The sequence below is a fragment of the Hirundo rustica genome, chromosome 18, assembly GCF_015227805.2.
Source record: "Hirundo rustica isolate bHirRus1 chromosome 18, bHirRus1.pri.v3, whole genome shotgun sequence".
In the NCBI taxonomy this organism is placed as follows: domain Eukaryota; kingdom Metazoa; phylum Chordata; class Aves; order Passeriformes; family Hirundinidae; genus Hirundo; species Hirundo rustica.
This window is the reverse complement of record NC_053467.1, coordinates 7,716,050-7,737,422: the sequence shown is the minus strand read 5'-3', so window position 1 is coordinate 7,737,422 and position 21,373 is coordinate 7,716,050. Positions and strand designations below refer to the sequence as shown.

Sequence of the window (21,373 nt, the reverse complement as noted above, 5' to 3'; positions counted from 1 at the left end):
GTGCACATCCAGAAGTGGAGTCACAATAAATATTGTGGTAGGGAAAAAAAAAAAAAAAAAAATCCTGTTTGTCATGAGCAGAGTTGTTCCCTCAGAGGTTGTGCTCAGTTTCATGAAATCCAGTTAATTTCCACTGACTCTCCTTTGTCTTCTGCTGGAAGATGAAGGAACTTGGTCTAGATAATGCAAATAAGCAACATGGATTTAAACCAAAACTGTCAGCATTAAAGTCTTTGTCAATCTTGCACTCATTTGGATGGGGTGGATGCAAGTGAACCCTAGTTAAAAGCCTGTCTCCATGGGCAAGTGTTTTTATTCTAGCACATTTAGATTTGGCATAGTCCCTAAAACCAACAAATCGTTACCACCAGCCTTCTTGACACCATCTTTTTTCCTCACAAGCTGTCTCTGCCAACAGAAAAACCTGCTGAAGCTAAAACAAAGCCGGAAAAGGAACAGATGCCTCAGGCCTGTGACTAAGCACCAGCCCATGGCAATTGAATCAATGTCTCATTTGATAAAGAGGGGGGAGAACAGCACTAAATGCTGCTTTCTGGAGAGACCACCTTCTCAGTTATTTTCTCTATCAAGCCCTATCAAATTAATTTAGGATTAATGCAGAATATTGTACATATCAGGACTGAGGACCAGCCAACTCAAACTGCTGTCATGGTCTAACCCTAGCCAGCAAACAAACAACACAGAGCTACCCATTTACTTTCCCCTCGAGACAGATGTGGGAGAGACTGAAGGGTAAAAGTGAGAAAACTCGTATTGAAATAAAGACAGTTTAATAGGCAACAAGCAAATCAAAACAAGGAATTCATTCAGCACTTCCCATGGCAGGCAGGTGTGCAGCTGTCTCCAAGGAAGCAGGGCTCCATCACATGCAGCTCTTACTTGAGAATGTCCCCCCCCAAGTGTCACCCCTCCCTTCTTGTCCCCCAGCTGAGCATGACACCACCTGGCCTGGGACATCCCTTGGGTCAGTTAGGGTCAATCCTCCTGGCTGGGTCTCCTCCAACTCCCTCTGCTCCCAAAAGGCCCCTCACTGGTGGGGTCTGGTGAGGGCAGAAAAGGTCTTGTCAGAACTGCTCAGCCACAACTAGAACAACCCTGTGTTATCAGCATCTCCAGCACAAATCCAAAAACAAGCCCATACTACCTACTAGGAAAAAAATTAACTCTATCCCAGCCCAAACCAGCACATTATCCAGGCAAAAACATACTGCTTTGCTAGGCAAATTATTTAAAAATATTCAAAGAATGCAGATAGGCAAATTTACACACTGGTAGCAACCTCCTCTTGTTCATCTAAAATCCAAAACAGAAAAGATGTCATTTTCAAGCAGTGAAATCAATGTGATGCTGAAGAGAGATGAATTAGACTTATTTATTGAAAAAGGTGTTTAAAAAACCAAATGTGGATTCCCATTGCTAAAGTTCAAGAATGCAAGAAGGGAACATGAAAAAGGAAAGCAATTATTAGGAGCCAATAGTGCAGCTGCTGGATGATTGCATGTGTGCTCACACAGCACTGTGCCTCAGTTCTTGCTAAGACAATGCTAACAGGTATTTCATGACAGTTTCAGTGGCTGGAGTAATTGAGAGGTTGCTATTTATTTAGGATTCTGACAGCTAGAAGTAGCTGTTGTGCCTCCTATCAGACACCAATAAAAAACAACTACTTCATTCTCCATAGCAAAAGTCAAATGATGTCTGACCAAGTCTCTTCTTGACTATGTATTATTAAAAAAAAAAAAAGTTTCAAAATAATACTTCTCTGCAAGACTTTAAAAAAAATCTCTAAAAGACATGGATAAAGATTTTGTATATCCTTCTTTTAAACATATCCTTCTTTTAAACACTCCTTTCAGAATGATGCCATTATTGTTCAAATAATGCTCCTTTCCTTCTGGCTAAACCCAGAAGGTTTTGAGAGCTTCTGTCTGTTGGACTCATTGGTACAAGAGGGTATTAACAGGCTTCTGCTTCAGGATACAGAAAAGCAGGAATTCCTGCTGGATGTGCTTTAGGTGTTGAGGATAAAGGCAAAGTTTGAGTAGTGAGCATTAAGAATGGAAATAAGAAACAAATGGTCAGATGAAAAGGGTCAAATCCTCCTCTGGGGGATGTTTTTCTCTCTCCATAGGACAGGAAGTCTGAAGAAACCCGGATCCTAATTCAGGAACCTCAGCAGGATGAGATGGACTGTGATTCCTCTAGGACAGGTCCTCTGTTTGGCATTTCCATGTCTTCAGTTTGTAATCCAGCCAATGAGGTGACTCAAGCAGAAGCCTGAGGACAATGGAAGGAACATTCCACAGCCTCATGAAGCAGGTTAGCTCTCCCAGAGGAACGCAACGCAAATCAAGTCAAATCAGTTTTACTCTTGGTGTGCAAAGAGACAAGGGAGCATTCAGGGAAGGGCAAGAGCACAAAATCCTTCCAAGGCAAAGGTTTGGGGTTTGTTCTTTAGGACAGGGGACTTCCTTCGGGAAGTCATTTATGAACAGTGTTAAGGCAGCAAATCACAGCTTAAAAATTCAAAAGCAGTAACTCATTCAAGGAAAAAAATGCCTTTCCACCAGCACTTGTGCTCAGTATCAGCAAGATGAGGAAGGCTGTGTGTACAAACAGCCACTGTTGCCTCCTTTGGCTTAGGATCCCAGATTCACACTCCTCCAGAGCCCTGGTGCTGGGTAGGAAGCCAGACCAGCTGAGCTCCCCTCCCCTAGTGCTGCTGCTGGGTCACCATCCTGAGCATTTTGAGTGCCATCTCTCCTTGGTCAGCTGGTACCTAGCACAGAGAAAAGCACAGGATAAGCAGCTGCTCTAAGGAAGCAGACAGCAGCTACACACACATCTTCAGTCTTCTTGCTGATTCCACCCCAAGGACTTTATAATTTACCATGTGCCCAGCCTTGAGAATCCAGAAGAAAGCGAAGTTCTCATAGGCCTTGTGGAAAGCAGCTGTCTCTGTGGATTCTGGAGACACATACAGCGCCTTCCACTTTTTCTGGCTGAACTGGTCCAAATCAGACCACTTCAGTTTCCGGATCCATGCCTCCTGGCCTGTTGGAGATAAGAGATAGCACTGATCACCAGTACTTGGAAATTACTGATCCTTGGTTCCACAGCAGCTTGGGAGTCCAGTTCAGCTGGATGCCCCCTGGACTGGATACCAGTACAGCAGAGTTAGCACAGAGTCTGCGTGCTCAGATCCTAAAAACAATTTTGTTATGCCTAGGAAAGTTCAGGACAAACTGAAACAAACCAATGGAGGAGAGAAGGGAATAAGTAAACAGTGAAGGTGTGTATGAAATGGATTTAGGACTGTACAAGTTGAACATTTGCTTCTTGGAGGCTCTGCAGCCCTAGAAATTCCAACATATTTCACTTTGCACCTCAAACTCCTTGAATGTCCTGCCATGGAGAAGGATCAGCCATATCAAGTCCCCCTCCAGGAAATCAGAAGAGGCACTCTCTGTTTGTTAGACACTCATTGAGGGGAGACGGGAAAGGCTTTCTGTTTCCAGGTGCTGCTAGAGAAGTGGAGGACAAGACAGCAACAAGACCAATTCCAGGACTCCAAGGGGGACAAAGCTTTAGCCCACCTGTGAATTGGAAGAATTTACATGTTAACTACAGCTCAGTTTTACACCAAAATGTGATAAACTGGAGCACCACTAACTGCTAATCTGTTTTGACATCCTCAATACTGTGTTTCCTGGATTTATTGATTGCTGTGTTTTTCATGAAGGGCATCTGAATATCTAATTGGACAGAGACATAAGAATAAAGCCTTTCACAACATAGGAAAGTGTTTGTGGAGTCCGTGACTGCAGACTCTTTAACTCAGTGAGAAAAGACCAGTGTAAGGGAGCACAGCAACCTTGTGAGGCATTTCAGTAGCACTTGGCCTGGCTCCCAAACTGCCCCTGAACCAAACCAGCATCTTGCCAGCAACAAACAAAGCCCAAGGTGTGCAGGAACATACACAGAGAGCAGGTGCAATCACTCTTCCACTGCACCCTCCCTCATTAATTACCAGCATTCTTTGCCCATGAATGAGCATACACACATACACATCTGTGTGCCTATCCAGGAAGATTAAGTGAATTATTAGCTTCACTGAAACAAGCAATTACTGATGTTGCAGATCTATTTCTCAACAGTATAATGGAGCTAAAGGATTTGCCTCTCTCAGAGGGATATAAGCAAAACATCCTAAGTGCTGCTCATTTATGACTGTAGTATTTAAGTACTGCTAGTTAGGTAAGAGGTTTGCTCAGGAGATTGGAAAAATTTGGTACCAATATACTGAAAACTCCACATTCCATTCATCACATGCTCTGTTTCCACCCCCAGTCAAGAAGTTCCTCACCCATGGTGTCAACAATGAGGTCCAGCTGCCCATTATAGACTGTAACACTGACATTGGCTGCCAAAAGCTGATCAACAATATCGATGACAGGCTTCATGAAGTCCTCAGCCATGTTCTCAAAGACCTGTCTGGACTGACCTGGTTGGAACCAGAAAGGCAAATTTTAAGTGATGAAGGATGGCATCCCCAAGCTGGGACAGAAGCATGGGCTAAAGGCTCTAAAATGGAGTTCACAGCTGCACAAAAAGCAGTCCTAGCTCAAAGCAGCATCAGTGATTCACCAGTTTGAAGAACAGGAGGACCAGACAGCAGCTGTGCTCCCACTGGAGCTCATAGACAGTGCTGTACTTTCTGGCTCCTATTTACATGCACAGGGTGCTGACATCAGCCCTTTAAGCCTCTTTTACACCCCCTCCTGCGTAAGATGCATCATTACATGACACCAGACTTCTGGCAGAGAAAAGCTGACAGGAGTTCCAGCAAGACTGCATGAAAGACAAAAAACAATTCCGAAAATACAGAGGATCTTCCTCCCTCCCCCTACCTTTCTAGTTACTTGGCAAAAGATAGATACAAGCAGCAGAATCAGAACCATGCCTGCTCCCACAGGCCTGCCCCACAACATCTTCATTTCTGAGAACAAATCCCCTCCTCAGCCTCATGGATAACGACAATTGAGTGTGACCAGTTCCCAGAGTATTTTCCTACAGGACGCAATAGTATAAACAACAGGTGCACAGTCGCAGACAGGAAAGTACCTCCCCACTTCACACAGTCAGGAATGATCATCAGCTTCTTTCTGATGGGCCCATTCATCAGCTCATCGAGGCTGCTCTGATGCATTTTTCTGACATGGCGCTGGTAAAGCCGCACTGAAAAAGAGAGACCACACTTTGATCAGTGGCACAGTTAAGACACCATCCTGCACAAAACAATCTTCAGTGTCAATCATGGCCAACAAATCCTTCTCTAATGAAAATGCAACACCACAGAGAGAGATTTGCTTACTTTTACTAGAAACCACTGAAGTCAACCCTTATTTAGGGCAGGATGATACAGGAAGAACCTATCCATTCCTAATTTTGGCTAACACTGCACTTTTTCTGGGCATCGGCTTCTGCTTTAACCACCTGGCTCTTCTCAAAAGACCAGTTATTTTTGAGCTGCAATGCTTTACCTTCAGGAGTCAATTTCACCTTCCCTTATGAAGAAAACAGAAAAAGAGCTTGAATGAAACTCTACATATGTGGTTTTCACATTGATGCACAAAAATCATGGAGCAAGAATTTCATCAGACTGTTTATACTGTGAGACACTTTTGGGTCCTTTCTTAAAGACAGAAATGAATGACAATAAGAGGAAGTAACTTAAAAGGTCATAAAATGATGTTGCAATTATACTGACTGCTTCCTTGCTGTAATTTGTGCAGGATGTATAGGTGGAGGTGTCATCTATAGGGTTGTTCCACATTCCTACCTGCCTCTATTTATGCAACAGCAAACAAGTTCTGCTCAGGAGAATATCAACATCCATTTTGAGGATGTGCTACATTGAGGCTCTTTCCTCTGCCAGAGCTGAAGGTATGTGACTTGACAGACAGGGCCTCAGAAGTTTAAGTATTTAAATACAACTTACTGAGATGAAGATTTTCTTGTTCATCTGATTTCACTTCTGGAACCTCCTTAGTCAAGATGTTATAAAAGTTCACATTGTCTGTGTTCTGAAAACACAAGATTAATTTCAGTAACACTAAGAAAAACATTTCTCAGAGACGAAGAACAGTCTTTCCTGAAAAGAAAAGAAGAAGAAGAAAAAGAGGTAAGTAAATCCTAAATAAAGGACCCTGTGACCTGTCACTGTACCTGCATACCAGGAAGGTACTTGTGGAAAAACTTCAGTTCTACATTTCCTTTGAGAAGTGGGAAAGCAATTCCTCAAGCCTGTATTGTCCACACGTGGGTTGTGCCAGAGATGTTATTTACTCCTCTGAAGCAGATGTGAAGCTACAGGAAGTCTTGCCCTGCATTACCCATGACAGAGAGCTGCAGTGCCAGGTGATGCCCTCAGACAGCCCCTACTGCCAGGTCTAGACTGGTGCTGCTCTCAGTCAATATCCTTTCAACCAACATTCCTCCAAAATCTAAAATCCTTCCTCAAAAACATGGTGATGGGTATGAGCCACCCCTCCTCCGGAGCTGCTGACAGCTGGATGTGCCCAAGCATTGCAGACTGGCAGCTCTGATGCAGCTGACAGAGGCTGCCTGCATCCAATGACAAACGTGAGCAGTGTTGCCAATAGGGACGTTACTCCAGATTCTTGAAGCCCTGCTTTACTTGATTTTTGAGATTTTAAAGTTCTGATGTTTAGGGCCGAAATCAGGTCACAACAGCTACCCCAGAAGAACTGCAGTGCCTTCACCTGCCACCACCATCACAACTGAGAGGGGAAGACAAGCAGATATGAAAAGTAAAACAGGAACCAAAAGTTCCTTCCAAACAGCAAGAAGTGAAACCAACAATGTGCAAGGAACTGTCAGTTATGAAACACAGAAAAAAACAAAAACCTAGAAGACAAACAAACAAAAAACCCACAAAAACCATACACCCTTCTCCCCCCAAAAAAAACCCCACACTCCAAAAAAAAGGCAAAAAAAAAAAGGAAGTGGCTCCAGATTAGCCTGTCTGTCCAAGAAAGCCAGAGCTTTCCATGTACTACAGAATGAGATGTAACAAAGAATGAAATTTTCAAGCAACCTTTTAAGAGGAGAAACAAAAGCAAAACTTTACCAATCTTTTATGCTTGAACTTTTTAAGTAACGAGATGCAGTGACCCACAGTAATAGACCATAACTTGAGGTTCCTTTCCACCCTGTGCACTTATTGTAGTTCTTCAAATAGAGATGTGTGCATTTCAAATTCGTGTCTTGCTGGATGTAGTTTTCCATATTCAAAGTTTTCCAGGAGATATAGATTATTTAATTTGAAACTGTGAAAATCAAGAGGACTAGTTGTATGCTGAAAGCTCAGGGCAATACTGGAAGACCACAAGGGCTGTCCTGTCCACTTTCTCTGTCACTCACGCAGCGGGGCATAGCAAACACTCCTTTGTATCAGCATTGGGATCAAACAAATCCTGGCAAAAGTGACTGGGCAGAGGGTTGGAGAATTCGTGCCCGCTCGGCACTCATAGAAAGGATAACTCGAAATCATGTGCCTTCCCCAGGCAGCAGCTAGTTCTTAATGTTAGCCAAAGATCTCACCTCTTCAATGACACCTTCAGCCTTGCCCCAGAGCTCAGTAGCCAGCCCATACTGATTTTTATTTATTGCATCCATTATTTCTTTGGCAACAGCAGTCACCTCTGCTAGACCATTATCATCAAGGAGAGACTGGAAGACAAACACAAAGGACAGTTTCAATTAAAATTCCACATCCATTTATTGCTAACAGCCTCCATACTTTCGAGGTTTTATTCAGGCCAAGAGGTAATCTTAAAATTCAGCACCCATTTGTACTGTATGGCAGCACAAGGATCAGGTGAGAACCAAGAGTTTAAGGTACTTACAGTGCTGTAAAGGTAGGGCCCCCAGGACAGCACAGAGTCTAAACAGAACAGATTTCAAACATCAAACTGACAATCACTCAATAGCATAAGATGTAACTTACTTTTCCTTTACTGGGGCAACAATATTTATGAGAAAATTAAATGGAGATGAATTAATCAGTAAAAGGGCACAGTCAGCTCTGTTTAACCCTAAGGTTATGTACCACAGAGCAGGTTCTTTACAAATACTGCAACATCATTAATCTCTTACGAGTTAACCAGTGAAATTTATTTAAAGCAACCAACATGTTTTTACCAAAATGTTCTCCCCCCAGCATTGCAGCACGTTGCCAGAACATGGGCAGAGGTCTAACAAGAGCATAGGAATTATCTAAACTGATCTGTTTGAAAAGTCACAAGGGAGCAACTGAGTTATAAAACAAATCTGCTTTATAATAACTTTGTTTGTAAAATCTCAAGGATCAGCTGATGGCAGGCAGATAAGAGCTTGCTTGGTATTGTCCTGTGCTGCAGGGAATCTGTGAAGCCTGTCCTTGCCAATCCCACTGAAGGACCTTTTAATTTGCTTTTTGTTCTCCACCAGATACAAATCTCACTTGCAGCCTTATGAATCATTTGGTGGCCATATTTAAGCACAGGACTCTTACAAAACACCTCAGAGGCTGTGGAGATGTGTAGAGACATTTCACTATCCCTCCACTTCAGACAAAAGTGTGCTCCTCACTGACCTTTGCTCTTTGACTTTTCCTAATCTAGATACATTCCAAAGAGACTCTTCACTTGCAGGTTGCAGGGCTGAGCATTTCTTTTTTGATTTACCAGACTCACTAGAGAGTTAATTCACTTGAGGCAGGGATGGCATTTTTGACTTTAGGCACTCATGGAATGATTACAACACCCAACAACACAAAATAACAACAACAAATCATCCACAGTCTGAGGGGTTTAAACATACCCAAAGGAGAAATCCAGGAGTCTCCAAGAGCAGTCCCCATAAAATTGCACTTTATGGTCCCTTTTTGAACAGCCTTTGTGAATAAGAGGAAAAACAAAACAAAAAAACAAACCAAGAATCAAATTTTAGTTAGCTATTCATGACTCTAGAATCAATTTTCTTTAAGTGAAAAAAGTAAGTAGCATTGTGAATTAGGCAATAGGGACAGTGTATTTGAGAAAATAAAAGTATTTGTAGAACTACAGGTTTTAAAGTGAAAAGGGAACTATATCCTCCAAGTACTTACCTTGTGCAGCTCTAAAGCAATCCCAGCAGCCATTTTACCTCCATAAGATTCAGAAAATATGTAGAATGGGATGGTCTGGGGAGAGAAAAGCCACACAAGGAACTAATTGGGCAGAGAGCAGAAGATACCTCCAACCATCTCCCACATCCCACAGGACCTAGGCACCAGCTGTTCACCTCTCACCATCAAACATTTAATGTTTTTCTTATTTTAAGCAGCATATAAGGTTTCCATAACATCCTGGTGATTCGCTGCAGCTGGTTTGGAAGTATTTTGGAACCATAAGTAGCTGCGATCCTACATATGCTGCTCTGATCACTCAACAGACATTAATCCACCCCAATGCTTATCTAACTAACCCCAAAATCAAGATACAACTTTTGAAATGTGGAAAGTAAGAGACAGTGGTTTTACCTGCACCAAACACTACCTAACAGCAAAACACTGCTCATACGGAAGTCTGTTCTCTAATTATTTTTTAATTCAATTTAAAAGCAGAGAAAAATACAACAATAAACAAGAATTCAATTCACTTACCTGGAATTCTGTTCTACACTTGAAGAATTCTCCAAGAAAAACCATCATATCAGAAACTACTGTGGTAAGGTTTTGGGCAAACAGGCTGCAATCATCCACATAACTGAATCCAGTGCCCACAGGATTATCCACAAACAAGATACTGGCTGCCTGCAACTGTAGAAGCAGAAAGAAGGTTTGTATAAAACCTCAGTTCACCACCAGCAAAGAAATTTAGTTTTGATGGCACAAATGATTAACTGAGCCAGCAAGTCCCTGGACCTGAAAAAACTTGCAGAAAGATTAGGTACAACATAAAGTCCTTCAATTTACCCAATCTGTAACCAGAAGTACACCCCAGAAGTCCCAGTGATCCAGTGGCAGGTCACCTAGGGAACTCCAGAATACTTCTGACTATCGGTAGCTCAGAGAACAAATATATTGCACTAATTAAACTACCTTCACAGGCAGCTGTAATTTGTTTTCCCTTGAAGGCCATACCGGACCTGTAATTACAAGCTCTAGGTTTTACACTGCCAGACACCCAGAAAAAGCTCTGTGACTGCACACAATGAAGCTGTGATCTGAAATAACACTTTCTACAATTTCCCTGCTCTCTGTTTCCCAAACATCTGTATTTCACAATTTAATGGAAGACCAGACATACTTCATCAAATGAGTATGTCTACCCCTCAGTTCTAAACAAAGCTATTCCTATAAACTAATTTATTAACCACAATATTTTAACTTGAAATATTATAGTTCTACCAAACTTTAAATGAAAAACTTCTGTGTTTTTTTGCAGTGATCATCTGCATACACAAGCAAACAAACATTTGTAATTAGTAGTTAGAAGCTGAACTCTCTACCGTACCCAGGTTGTATTTCTTGGTTTAAATGCTTTGTCTAATGGACCAATCTCTTCAAAGTTCCCATATCCACAGCCTGAAGCTCCTGGACCTCCCTGCAGGGAAATACCAAAGGACAAAGATGTTACAAGGCAGCATGGCATAGATACGACAGATGGAAGAAAAATCCAAGCCAGCCAGTAAGTAGAAAGACAGATTGTAAATTTTTAGAAATGGCTTTTGCACTACATGTTAATTTGCAGAGCAGGCTCTGCTCCTCATGGTCTTGGGTTATGCACACACATGACATTTCTGAAAGCAAGAATTCAACAGAGAAACAGTCACTGACTTGTGAGAGCTTCTGGTGAGCTGCTTGCTATGTGAGCACAGTTTCAAAACCTCATTCCCTGAATATAGAGTGCAAAAGTTAACTACCTGCTAACTTTGCAAGTCATTAGCTTAATCAGCATGTACAGCTTGTGGGTCTCACTCTCATGAAATAACTTAGAAAGAATAAGAACAAGTTCTCAAGTGATTCTGTTCAATGTTAACTTCTGAAATGTACTGTGGAGAACACGCCATCACTTTTATTAAACTGGGATTGTTTCCATTTAGAAATCATCCTAAATCTCTGATTATTTTATCTACACTCTCTCTCTGAACATTGTTTAGACTTCAAACTCTCCAGAAAAGGAGCTGCAAAACTACAATACACAAAGCCCACAACGTTGTATGAAAGGAAAACTTCTGTTAGTGCACTCGAACTTGATGGAATGTGAGCAGTTGGGGACACCCCAAAACTGCAGAATTAAATCATCCTTGTTATTCCCAACCCCATCTCATTCACAAGGTGAGGCATTTAGAACAGAATCGTGTTTCCGTAGAGCTGCATAATATCAGACTGAACCAAGTACAGATGGAAAGAATTACTGCTTGGATGTCTCTAACCAAAACTTACCTGAAGCCACAAGACGAGAGGTAACTCTGTGAAGTGTTGGGTTGGGTTATTTGCATAGTAGAGCCACCAGAACATGTGGGCCTTGCTGCGAACCTCCACATATCCCCACACCTCTTTGGGCTCCTGGGGCTGCCTCAGAACTACACCTTGAGAGGAAATCAAAATAACAATCAGCTAGGTAAAAAGGCTCAGCTTTGGGCTTTCCACCAGAATTGTTCCAAACATGACATTTCAATCTTGGGTGTGATAATTAGAAGCGCTGCTACTATTAAAAAAAATTACTATAAGAAACCTGCCTATACTTACACCCCCACCCACAGCTGAGTTATCGTCAATGAATGAAGTGTGTCATTAAGTACTTCCTTATCAGAGCCTGGTGTTAGAGCTGCCACCGGAATAACAGCCCAATTGCTTGAATAATTTGTTCTTGAAGTGTTTTCAAGGCCTCGGCTGAGGGCGCAACCCCACTAACCCCAATGGAGTAACTCCCATAACCAGCTGCAATTTCGACCAGGATCACAGAATAATCTGAGCTGAAAGGGACCTAAAAAGATGGAATCCAGCTGTTTAGTGAACCGCTCAGTACGGGGATCGAACCCGCAGCCTTGGCGTTATTGGCTCCATGGCCCGATCCACTGAGCTCATCCCGGTACTTTGACCTGGGCGTCTGCGGAGACCGCATCACTTCACAGTCCCCAAGGAGTGCATATGCACATAGACAGAGGATCACTTCTAAAAGAATCCAAAATATAATTTAAACTCAATTAAGCCAGTAAAGTCTGGTCACCTTACACTGTCAGTCTACTGTCAATCTCAGACAGAGAACAGACCTTCGACACTCCATCCCTTTATCTCAGGAATCAGGGCAGAAGGCAACAGCGCACTGGAGTAGGCGCAATAAGGCTTTTCCAAGCCACGGTGGCCAGACTTTGCTGCTCCCGCCGGGCCTCCCGCCACCCTCTCCGTCCCTCCCGACCGCCACCTCGGCAAGCAGAATTTCCCACGGCTCAGCCCGGGCTCTGCCCGGTAGCGGGACACAGGGGCGCCGTGTCGGAGGCCTGGCCCCGCTCCCGTCCCGTCCCGTCCCGTCCCGTCCCGTCCCGTCCCGTCCCGTCCCGTACCGTCCCGTACCTGCCGCCAGCAGCAGCACGGACAGCGCGACCCCAAGTCGGAGCGGCCCCATCGCTCCCTCAGCTCCCGGGGTCACGGGATCGGCTCCGCCCTGCCCTGAGGCCCCGCCCCCGTGCCCGCCCCCTCCGCCTCTTCCTCCTCCTCCTCCATGATGGCGGCCGGCGGCGGCCCGGTGCGGCTGCGGCTGGTGTTCGACCACCCTCCGCCGGCCAGCCCCGGCTGCGCGCTGTGCTGGCTGCTGCTGGAGCCGGGCCAGGCGCGCCTCGTTACCGACCTGCTCAGCCTCATCCGCCACCGCTTCGGCTTCAGCCGCCGCGCCCGCCTCAGCCTCTTCCTCCAGGGGGCGCTGCTGCCGCCCGCCGAGAGCGCGCGCCTCGTGCGGGACAACGACTCGCTGCGGTACGGACCGGACCGGGACAGGGACAGGGACACCGGGATAGGGACAGGGACACCGGGACAGGGACACCGGGATAGGGACAGGGACACCGGGATAGGGACAGGGACAGGGATAGGGACAGGGACACCGGGATAGGGACAGGGACAGGGATAGGGACAGGGACAGGGATAGGGACAGGGACAGGGACACCGGGATAGGGATAGGGACAGGGATAGGGACAGGGACACCGGGATAGGGACAGGGATAGGGATAGGGACAGGGACACCGGGACAGGGACAGGGACAGGGACACCGGGACAGGGACAGGGACAGGGACACCGGGATAGGGATAGGGACAGGGATAGGGACAGGGACACCGGGACAGGGACACCGGGACAGGGATACGGACACCGGGATAGGGACAGGGACACCGGGACAGGGACAGGGACAGGGACACCGGGATAGGGACAGGGACAGGGATAGGGACAGGGACACCGGGATAGGGACACCGGGATAGGGACACCGGGATAGGGACAGGGACACCGGGATAGGGACAGGGACACCGGGACAGGGACACCGGGACAGGGACAGGGACACCGGGATAGGGACAGGGACACCGGGACAGGGACAGGGACACCGGGACAGGGACACCGGGATAGGGACAGGGACACCGGGACAGGGACACCGGGATAGGGACAGGGACACCGGGACAGGGACACCGGGATAGGGACAGGGATAGGGACAGGGACACGGGGATAGGGACACCGGGATAGGGACACCGGGATAGGGACAGGGACACCGGGACAGGGACACCGGGACAGGGACACCGGGACAGGGACAGGGACACCGGGACAGGGACACCGGGATAGGGACAGGGACACCGGGACAGGGACACCGGGATAGGGACAGGGATAGGGACAGGGACAGGGATAGGGACAGGGACAGGGATAGGGACAGGGACACCGGGACAGGGACACCGGGACAGGGACACCGGGATAGGGACAGGGACACCGGGATAGGGACACCGGGATAGGGACAGGGAGCAGGACAGCGAGATAGGGACCGGGACAGCGGGATCGCACAGAGAGAGCAGGATCCGGACCGGGGTCAGGACAGCAGGACTGGGACCACGAGATCAGGCCTGGAACCGGGACAGCGGGATCGGGGGTCAGTCCCACACACCACCTCATCACCGTCCGTCCGTGTGTAGAGGCGGTGCCGAGAGGGCGGACCGGGTTCTGTGACCCGGGGACACGAGGCTGCGGGCGGGAACTGATACCCAGGAAGTTCCACCTGACCATGAGAAAGAGCATCTTCCCTGTGCAGGGACCACGAGCTGGGACAGATTGTCCAGAGAGGATGTGAAGATCGCCTCATGGGGGATATTCCAGAGCCCTCTGGACACAACCCTGTGCTCTGTGGTTACTCTCTGAGGCAGGGAGGTGGGACCAGATGACCCCACTGTGGTTCCTTCCAGCCTCACCCATTCTGGGATTCTGTGAATCCCCACGAGGGCTTGGTGGGACAGGGATGGAGCATCCCCAGGGGAACTGAGCTCTTCCTTCCCTGGGCGGTGGAGCGGGAGCCGGGTGCCCACGGGCACTGATTCCCAACACCTGAGACACCCCAGCATGTCCGAAAGGGATGGAGGGGGACAAGCGGGTGGAAATGTTCCCAGAGATGGAAGGGGGGCCTGTGCCTGCAGGGGAGGGTTCCGGACTGTCCAGGGAAGAGCTGGAGCATCTTCACTCTAGGGAAACTTGCCTGAGCCACTCACATGTAGGGAAAAGTGTTCATCATGCTGAACATAATGGTGGCTTTTGGTTTTTCTTTTAACAGAGTAAAATTGGAAGAGATAGTTGCAGATGATTATGAAGAGATAGATGATGGCTTTATTTACACAACAAAAGAAGACAAAAAAAGGCCCAGACACCAGCAGGATGAGGAAGAATTCTCTAGGAATGAAGGCAAGCATAAAAGGAAAAAAAAGAAAAAGGAGAAGCAAAACCTTGAGTATTCCTCTTGTAGGGAAGAGACCTCTGTAGATACTTGGGACTCTAAGAAAAGGTACACGAAAAGAAAAAGAAAGGAAGAAGTTAGAGGAAGAAATAGACTTGCAGAAGGTAAGGAAGAGAGCTCTACTTCCCATTCTAAAAAAGTGAAAAAAACAGAGAGGGAGAAGCAGTTGGCAACAAAAAAGAAGGATGAAAAGCAGACAGAAGATGCTGCAGCAAAGATGGCTTTAGAACAGGCAAATGAGAGCTTTTCTCTAAATTCTGGTAAAAGTAGCACCAAAAAGATCACAACACAGTCCAGGAAAAAGAGGGTGGGAGCTTCAGATTCCTCCAGCACATCATCTGACAGTGACAGCAGTGAATTAAATGTAAAGGAAAATAAATCTTCCCATAAACCTGTAGTGGAGACACTTCCCAAAGACAAATACCAAGCTGCTTCAGATTCTGATGTGGAAACTAATAAAGTGACTGTAAAGTCTAACACTGAAAAGACTAAGACTGCAATTAATAAAAATGCTAAAAAACCCCAGTCTTCTAGTTCAGATTCTGACTCAAGTACAGAGGATGAGAAGGTGACACCAGCACAAGACAGCACTGTGAAGGAAAAATCAGTGCCAAACCATGTGGTGGCTGTAAATGCCAGCACCAAGGCTCCCAAAGCAAAGAGCTCCTCTTCAGACTCTGATAGTTCAGATTCAGACACACTTGTCATTAAAAAATCTGCAGCAGGTGCTGCACTGGGTAATTCCCTAGTAAGGAACTGCACTAAACAGTTGCCAGCCAGTGTCCAAGGACTGTTTGCCAGCCCAGGCCGTGGAAGGGGGCATGGAACAGGAGAGGATAACTTCTGGAGAGGACCTAGGGGCCGTGGGTTTCGTGGGATGATGAGGGGCCACGGGAGAGGAGCAAACCCTGGATTCTTCTTTAACTACAGCAGTGAAGGCCAGAAACAGAGGCAGTTAAATGAAGCTGCAACAAACACTTCTGTACTTGTCCAGGTGAGTGATTGACACAGGCAGAGGTCACCGTTCTCTGGCAGCTTGATCTGCACAAAGAACCTATAGGATGAGAGTAATTCATAACAGCAGAAATAGATTAGTGGGATGAAGGCTGATCTTAACTGTTATTTACTGTAGTTCCATTTGTCAGCCTGAGGACGTGTTTGTGAAACAACAATAAAGTGATTGTATTATACATCTAAAACCAAAGCGTGTATCTTGCTCTTCTCAGAGCTTCTTGCAATCCATACAGCATGAACATTGTCTTCTGTTTTCACTGATACACTAATTAAACCAGTGGGTTACTCTTTGTTTCACAGAATCCCGTGGAGATTCCCAAAAGAGACTATACTGTGTTACCTCTTCTAGCTGCTCCACCCCAAGTGGGAGAAATAATTGCCTTTAAGGTAAAGAACTAAAGAAGTATTGAATGTTAGTAGGTTAAAATTGCTTCATTTGGGCCACTCTTAAGTGCCTGACCTAACAGTATCTCTAAGAAATTCACTTGTAGTAAAGCCTGGCTTTGATTTTTACAAATGTTTGGAGCATATACAGAAGTTAAGTGCATTTCTTTAGACTTCCTATATTTGTATAACATAAGAAATGCTGTCTCTGCTGTAATTTCAATGTGATTTTTGTGTAAATGTTATTGCAAGTCTTACCATACAAATAATTATACTGCACTGCAATATAAAAAAGTAAATGAAAATTAAATCCCTGGAGCTGAGGAGACTGGGATCCATCTCCCTGATCTTCTCACAGAGCCTGAGCTAAACATAAATCCTTTGGAGCAGCAAGTCGTGGAAGTCCACCTGGGACCATGTGTTTCAGGAGTAGGAGACTTGGCTTTTGCACTTTTCTCTTGCTGAAGAAACTGTCTGGATGTAGGTGGAATCATCAAAAATTGGGAAAGGTTATGATTTGTTACTTGTATTTCTTTCAACAGCACCTGGAACTAACTGAAAATTACAGTCCTGAAATTTCAGACTATAAGGTACTGGTTTTCTTTCCTCTCTTCATTCACTCACAGAACTATGATAGGTGAGGTATGGCTTAGATATTTTGATGTTGTGCAGTGTTTTTCCTTGCGTCCAGTTGACTCCACATGCTATTCCTGGTGTAGCAGTAAAAATCAAAACCCTAGAAGCCAAAACTAATTGAAAATTTGAAAAATGTAGCTGTTACTAAAAAAAACAAAAAACAAAAAAAAAAAACAAAAAAAAAAAAACAAAGCCAAAAACAAACAAACCACCAACTACAAGGATTATTAATATTCATTAATATTTTAAAGAAGACAAAAAATGCAGACCCTCAAGTAGCAAAATGTAGCTGTATTTGAGTCTACTGCTGTTTGAAACCAGGGCAAGTTCTTAAAACTGGTACAAGTAAAATTTTGTTGCTACTTCAGATAACTTGGTTTCTGGGTAAGAACCGATTTAAACTGCAAAGCTGGTGACAATGAGTAACTTTGGTTTATTGATGCCCGTAGTTACAGGTTGCTGAGCACTAATTCTTTGTAGATTTTATACATGGAGACTGGAAAATTTGATAGCCAGATATACTTATTTCCTCTGGCAGCAATCAAGTAGCGCACTGGTTGTAAATATGGAATAGTTATCCTGTGCTGAAGTGTGTCTTACCTGATTCTTTTCTTGTTGTTTTGTGAAGGAGGCAAAAATAATCAGTTGGAATGCTGAAAAAAAGCAGATTGAACTTGAGATCCTTTCAACATCAGCAGGACAGTGTACGTACCTGGGTCACCAAGGGCTTGTTGTCACGTGCTGTCACCTGGAAAACCAGAAGTCCAAGGAACACTTCACCTTTCAGGAGTATTCCAAATTTCCTTGGGTTCATTCTCAACACACCCCTCCCCTCCTCTTTCTCTCCTCAAAAAGTCTATTTAATTTGGGAAGTTCTAACCCTTTCCAGTTGAACTGAAAGATGCTCATGGGTATTTACAAAATAATTTTTTTTCAGTCAGTTTGAGTGGTCAGCAACTCACCTCTACTGTGGTATCATTTTCTGAAAGAAATTATTTTATGGAAATACAGAGAAAGTGTTGAGGTCATAATGATTTGTCTTCAGTGGCTGTGGAAGTGAGTCCCTGCAATGACAAGGTGCAATTCCTGAGACCTGAAATGATGATGTTTCTCAAACTGTGTATCCTCCAGTTGCCATTTAAGCCAGAATTAATGAATGTACATTTTTCTCAAATTTCAGCAACATACTGTTGACTTTGTCATGTGAGTAGTCAGATAATTACCTTAATTTTGGTGTGTAGTGTTCAGTTTTACCTCAAGATCTTTTGTTACGATTATGAACCCAGACACAGAGCACAAAAAAATAAACCAAAAACAAACCCCAAAGCCAAACTGCTTTTGATTGGCTTTCGTGGTAAACGTTTAAAGTTTCCTTGGTTTGTAGCTCGTTGAGCTGGTTGTTTGGTTTTTCAGCTGCTAAGGAGCCAGGGAAGTTCGATCTGGTGTACCAGTCTGCAGATGGAGTGGAGCTGGTCGAGTACGCGGTGCCTCAGGACACCAAGGTACGTGGGGCCTGCTGTGAGTCCTGCCACCAGCTCTGCAGAGCTGGCACCTGCCCTGCTTCCTGCCTCTCTTCACCTCAGGGACATTCCCTTTGTAATCATGCATCTGATTTAATTCAATGGAAGCAAAAATAATTGTTCCTTTCTGGCAAGAATGTGCATGTTTATATCATAATAACCCGGTCTTTCATGTTGCTCAATTAACTGGGGTCACAGCCACTCATCAAACTTCTTGTTTTGGCTAATAAACAACATCATGTCTCATAGAGATCCTTTCCTACCAGCTTTTCGTTTCATCACTGTTGTTCTTACCTGCACCTTTCCATACCCAGGACATCAGTCAGGTTGAGGTTCATCATCAGTAGGATCAGTGACTGACAGAAGGAGCTGTGATCTTGGTTCAGTGGTGCCGTTGTTCAGGTCTAGGCAGAAGCGTAATGGCACAGAAATCGCATCTTGCTGGCACCTGCTGAATGCTGCCTGTGGTTTGTTTTCAGATAACTGAAAGCTGGGATGCGCTGATAGAGCCAAGACTGATTGTGGAGCCTCCAGTTAACGGATCCGGCATGAAAATGGAACATCTAGGATGTGAAAAAATGTGAACAGTTGTACAGATTTGTTCTGTGAAATGCTGCCTTCTGGTTCTGAGGGTGGCAGGTGCACTGGTGGATATTACGGACTTAAAAAACACTTTTTTTCCCCTTAGGCTATGTTTTTATGAAATACGTGAAAACTTTGTTTATTAGAGGAAGTCTAATATAGATCTGTTTGGTTTGAATGTTTATATCCTACTGTAGTAAGCTGCAGGTCTGGAATGGTTTGATTAAAAGATAAAACACAATCCTGTACTGTGAGTAACTATTTAAATGTCTGGGTTTGGCTAGAGCTGTATAACTGCCAGAGGTCACTTTCTTTAAAAAATTAATTATAGGTATTGTTGATGTGCAGAACTTGCCCTCTGCTGCTGCCAAGCATCATACAAATGCTGTGACTTTGCAGTTACTTAAGAGTTCACCTGAACATGTCCAGAAAAGCCTGTGGATTTTGAGCTTCTTTAATTTTGAGCCAGATAAATAGCACTGGCAACTGTCAACTTTTCTTAGAATCAGAGGAATTTAGCACAAACCCCTGGCACAATTGTGTCCTGCTGTGTTAATCTGTGTAGGCTATGAAAGCCTTTATTTGTTCTGGAGCAAACCCTCTTGCCCTGTAAGTGCTGAAGTTTCTGTGCTGCTTTTCTCCTCCCCTTTGCAGCAGCAGAATGGGTCACCAGGTGCTGGTAAGGCGCTGCACTGACAGTTGTAATAATTATTAGCATTGAGGGGGCACCTTGTATCCCTGGAGCCTCGGCAAGTCTTACACTTTCAGATAATCCCTGTCCTAGGTAGTGGACTCCTACAGAGAAGACATGGAAAAAACCCAAACCCCAGATACAAAAGAAAACCTGGAAAATTGTACATTATTGTTTAGCTGTCATGTACTCTGACTTAGTGCATGAATCCATTTAAGTACAGTGCATTTTTGCATCAGCCCTATTAAAATGTTTTGTTTGTGAAGGAATAATTTTTATACAAGTAAACTGAATTTGTGTGTTGTGGTTCTCTTCAGATGCCATTATTTCATGCTAGGATTTGTTTTTTTAGAGAAAAGTTCAGTTAGATTCATGTGGCTGTTCTTGCAAACTGGATGAAAAGAAGTCAGACACAAGCACAGTCATGCTCAGACAGTGGGGAGTAATGGAAAGATTGTTTTCCTAAGGGAAATCGTTAGTTGTTAATACTAGTCGCAAAAGCTAAATGCAAGTGTTTCACTGCACCTCTTGTTCCATTGCCTACTGTCCATTTTGGGCTTGAATCAAATGGATGCGGAGTCGCACTGGCTGTGCCAAACAGGTGATGCTGGAAAACAAATACACCTCTGAGAGAGGGTGTTTTGAAGGTAAAATCTTGAGTTTTATTTACCCATTGTTACCAAGTTTGCGTGAAGCTACTGCTTCACTGCTCAAATCAAGTCAGACCAAGGGCAGGCAGCAGGAGGGAGCTGCCGAGAGCCCTCCTGTCCCATCCACCTCCTGCTCTGAGGAATCTGGGATGGGACAATGTGCACGTGAATCCCACAAGGAGGTGGTGAAATGCTGAACAAACCCTCACTGCTGCCTTTCTGTCCCTGGGGCTTTCCTGTCTCTGGCCAGCTCCTTTGCTGGGGGCAGGAATGCAAGGTACAATTTATCCCACTGTGCTTCTGAAGCCCTGCTTGGGCTCTGCAGGGCACCTTGAATGTGCAGTGTCTGGACAAAGGGTTAGATTTAGTTCAGGAAGTTCTCAAGTATTTGCAAGCAAAAGAGAGTAATGATCTCAGTAGCTATTTAAATGGTAGCAGTAATTTTTTATGTTAAAACTTTGTCTCTTAGACAACAGGAGTGATTTGGCTTCCTCCAAAGCCCTCTGACAATGGGGAACTTAAATTGCTCATCTGAGCTCTAAACATCCTGTGCTATGCTCCAGAAGCAAAAGCTACAACTGTGAGGGTGTGTATTTGCCCTTTTTATTTGCATACCTTTGTCTGTGTCAGCTGATGTCCCATGAGTGACACAGAAAATACAGTGAAGGTGCTGAGTCTTTGAAAGATGACAGAGGCTTAGTCCAGGTAAGTCCAGGGTGTTTGTTCACCTATGGAAAAATCAAAAAGGCAAACATTAAGAGCAGCTCTTTGGTCCCAAATCATGCACAGCACAGCTCTCTAAGAACATTCCTTTGCAGTCAGTCAGCCACCCCCTGTCAGGTGTTCGCACTTCCTC

At 44.8% G+C, this 21,373-nt stretch overlaps 2 protein-coding genes across 4 annotated transcripts; one reads left to right on the top strand and one right to left on the bottom strand.

The window, feature by feature from the left end:
• Positions 1–1,379: 1,379 nt before the first annotated feature.
• On the bottom strand, positions 1,380–12,745 carry SCPEP1 (serine carboxypeptidase 1). 3 transcript variants are annotated; one of them, XM_040081868.1, is made up of 14 exons: positions 12,647–12,722; positions 12,113–12,247; positions 11,516–11,661; positions 10,584–10,673; positions 9,731–9,886; positions 9,194–9,268; positions 8,908–8,980; positions 7,953–7,990; positions 7,648–7,776; positions 6,023–6,107; positions 5,146–5,259; positions 4,388–4,525; positions 2,912–3,075; positions 1,380–2,800 (listed from the first exon to the last, which is right to left on the bottom strand). In XM_040081868.1, the coding sequence occupies exons 1-14, from the start codon at positions 12,696–12,698 to the stop codon at positions 2,735–2,737; spliced, it is 1,461 nt and encodes a 486-aa protein (XP_039937802.1). In that variant the 5' UTR covers positions 12,699–12,722; the 3' UTR covers positions 1,380–2,734. The 3 variants fall into 3 exon arrangements, with proteins under 3 accessions (XP_039937802.1, XP_039937803.1, XP_058278927.1); XM_040081869.2 differs by lacking the exon at positions 12,113–12,247 and having other exon boundaries at positions 12,647–12,745; XM_058422944.1 differs by lacking the exon at positions 12,647–12,722 and having other exon boundaries at positions 12,060–12,243.
• Positions 12,746–12,794: 49 nt separating this feature from the next.
• Positions 12,795–20,160, top strand: COIL (coilin). Its single transcript, XM_040081670.1, has 7 exons — positions 12,795–13,045; positions 14,861–16,034; positions 16,355–16,441; positions 16,981–17,028; positions 17,703–17,778; positions 18,488–18,576; positions 19,074–20,160. The coding sequence occupies exons 1-7, from the start codon at positions 12,795–12,797 to the stop codon at positions 19,176–19,178; spliced, it is 1,830 nt and encodes a 609-aa protein (XP_039937604.1). The 3' UTR covers positions 19,179–20,160.
• Positions 20,161–21,373: the final 1,213 nt, after the last annotated feature.